A 1560-nucleotide genomic window follows, 5' to 3' on the forward strand; every position below is an offset into this window, starting at 1 on the left:
GTGGTAGACTAGCCACCGCTGCTATTAGCCCGCTGCTATTAGCCACGCTGACACAGCGGTGGTAGATTAGCCACCGCTGCTATTAGCCCGCTGCTATTAGCCACGCTGACACAGCAGTGGTAGACTAGCCACCGCTGCTATTAGCCCGCTGCTATTAGCCACGCTGACACAGCAGTGGTAGACTAGCCACCGCTGCTATTAGCCACGCTGACACAGCAGTGGTAGACTAGCCAATTTAAACACCTGCTTTACTGATGATCTGTCAGTTTGTGTGTAGGTCGCCTTTTTTATTTTTAGGCTGAACCAAATCACACCTTATTCCACAGCACATCTATATATTAAGTTTGTCAAAGTCAAGCATAACTTATTATAAGCTTATTAAAGCTTATTTCTCACCTTGTTATCTAGTCATAGTGTAGACAGTTTATAGCAAAACACTGCATCACTTTTTATATGAGCTTATATTTAAGTCTAGCAGAGAAATGGGGTCTGCAAGGAGTCTAGTTTAAAAATAACACTGGAGCTCATTTAAGAATATTGTGATATATATTGTGTATCGTGATATAGCAAAAATATATCAGGATGTTAGATTTTCCTCATATCCCCCAGCCCTAGTCTGGTGGTTGAGCTGTGGCTGATTGGTCTGGACCGGAGCTGAAAGCGCCGGCGGTCTGGATGTGTTTCAGAACGAGCTGGAGAACTTCCCCATCAGCTCCGTCCAGCACTGCCAGGCAGTAATGAACGCCTGCAGCTACGACTCCATCCTGGCGCTGGTGTGCAAAGACTCGGGTCAGAGCAAGGCGGACCTGCACCTGTTCCAGTGCGACGACATCAAGGTACCGGACCAGCACCGCGATCCAGACCCTTCTTATCTCAGCACAGACGATGGTTTTCATTGTTCCAACGTTTTATTTCCGTATTCGCTGTCGTACATGGCAGCTGTTCCAGATGTATTCTGTCTCATCAGTTTGTTTCTGATGGAAATATTTCCACATCTGGGGCTTTTATGTTTCATCTGGAATCAGATGTTGAAGGATTTATTCCTAAAAGTTAATTGAAGTTAAGGATCAGACATGTAATGTGTACATTTAAAGGAAATCAAACGGGACCGAGAAAACGATCCTGTGGTACTCCAAATCCGACTGAAGACGCCATTCAGAACAGCCTCAACAGAGCAGCTGGTGTTTTCTGAGTTTGTGTGACTAAAATGTGTTGAAGGTGTCGTGCTCCAACAGGCGAATCTGATTCACCTGGATGTAGAAAGTGCCATGATCGATGCCAAAGGGGGCAAAGTGAGGAAACGACCTGAGACGCTGAAGTAAGAAAACCTCAGACACTTCCTGATGCGGCTTCTAATGCTGGCTGCTGATTGGCTGATCCATCTTACAGGATGATCCTGAAGAGTGACGGCATGATCCCGCCTCCACCCACTACCCCCGCCCCCGAGGCACCAGCCTCATCCAATCAGGACAACAGGGGGCGTGTCGCCGCCTGGTCGGCATGGGCCAATGAACAGCAGCACTGTGAGTGATGTCATAGAGGGGAAAAGGGGGAGTAGTT

At 47.4% G+C, this 1560-nt stretch overlaps 1 protein-coding gene across 1 annotated transcript; it reads left to right on the plus strand.

The window, feature by feature from the left end:
- Positions 1-339: 339 nt before the first annotated feature.
- On the plus strand, positions 340-1554 carry LOC106944285 (epidermal growth factor receptor kinase substrate 8-like). The gene is made up of 3 exons (XM_015027458.1): positions 340-836; positions 1236-1318; positions 1390-1554. The coding sequence occupies exons 1-3, from the start codon at positions 738-740 to the stop codon at positions 1529-1531; spliced, it is 324 nt and encodes a 107-aa protein (XP_014882944.1). The 5' UTR covers positions 340-737; the 3' UTR covers positions 1532-1554.
- The last annotated feature ends 6 nt before the right edge of the window (positions 1555-1560 follow it).

Source organism: Poecilia latipinna, unplaced genomic scaffold (genome assembly GCF_001443285.1).
Source record: "Poecilia latipinna isolate Pla-1442-1.1 unplaced genomic scaffold, P_latipinna-1.0 Scaffold7812, whole genome shotgun sequence".
Taxonomy (NCBI): domain Eukaryota; kingdom Metazoa; phylum Chordata; class Actinopteri; order Cyprinodontiformes; family Poeciliidae; genus Poecilia; species Poecilia latipinna.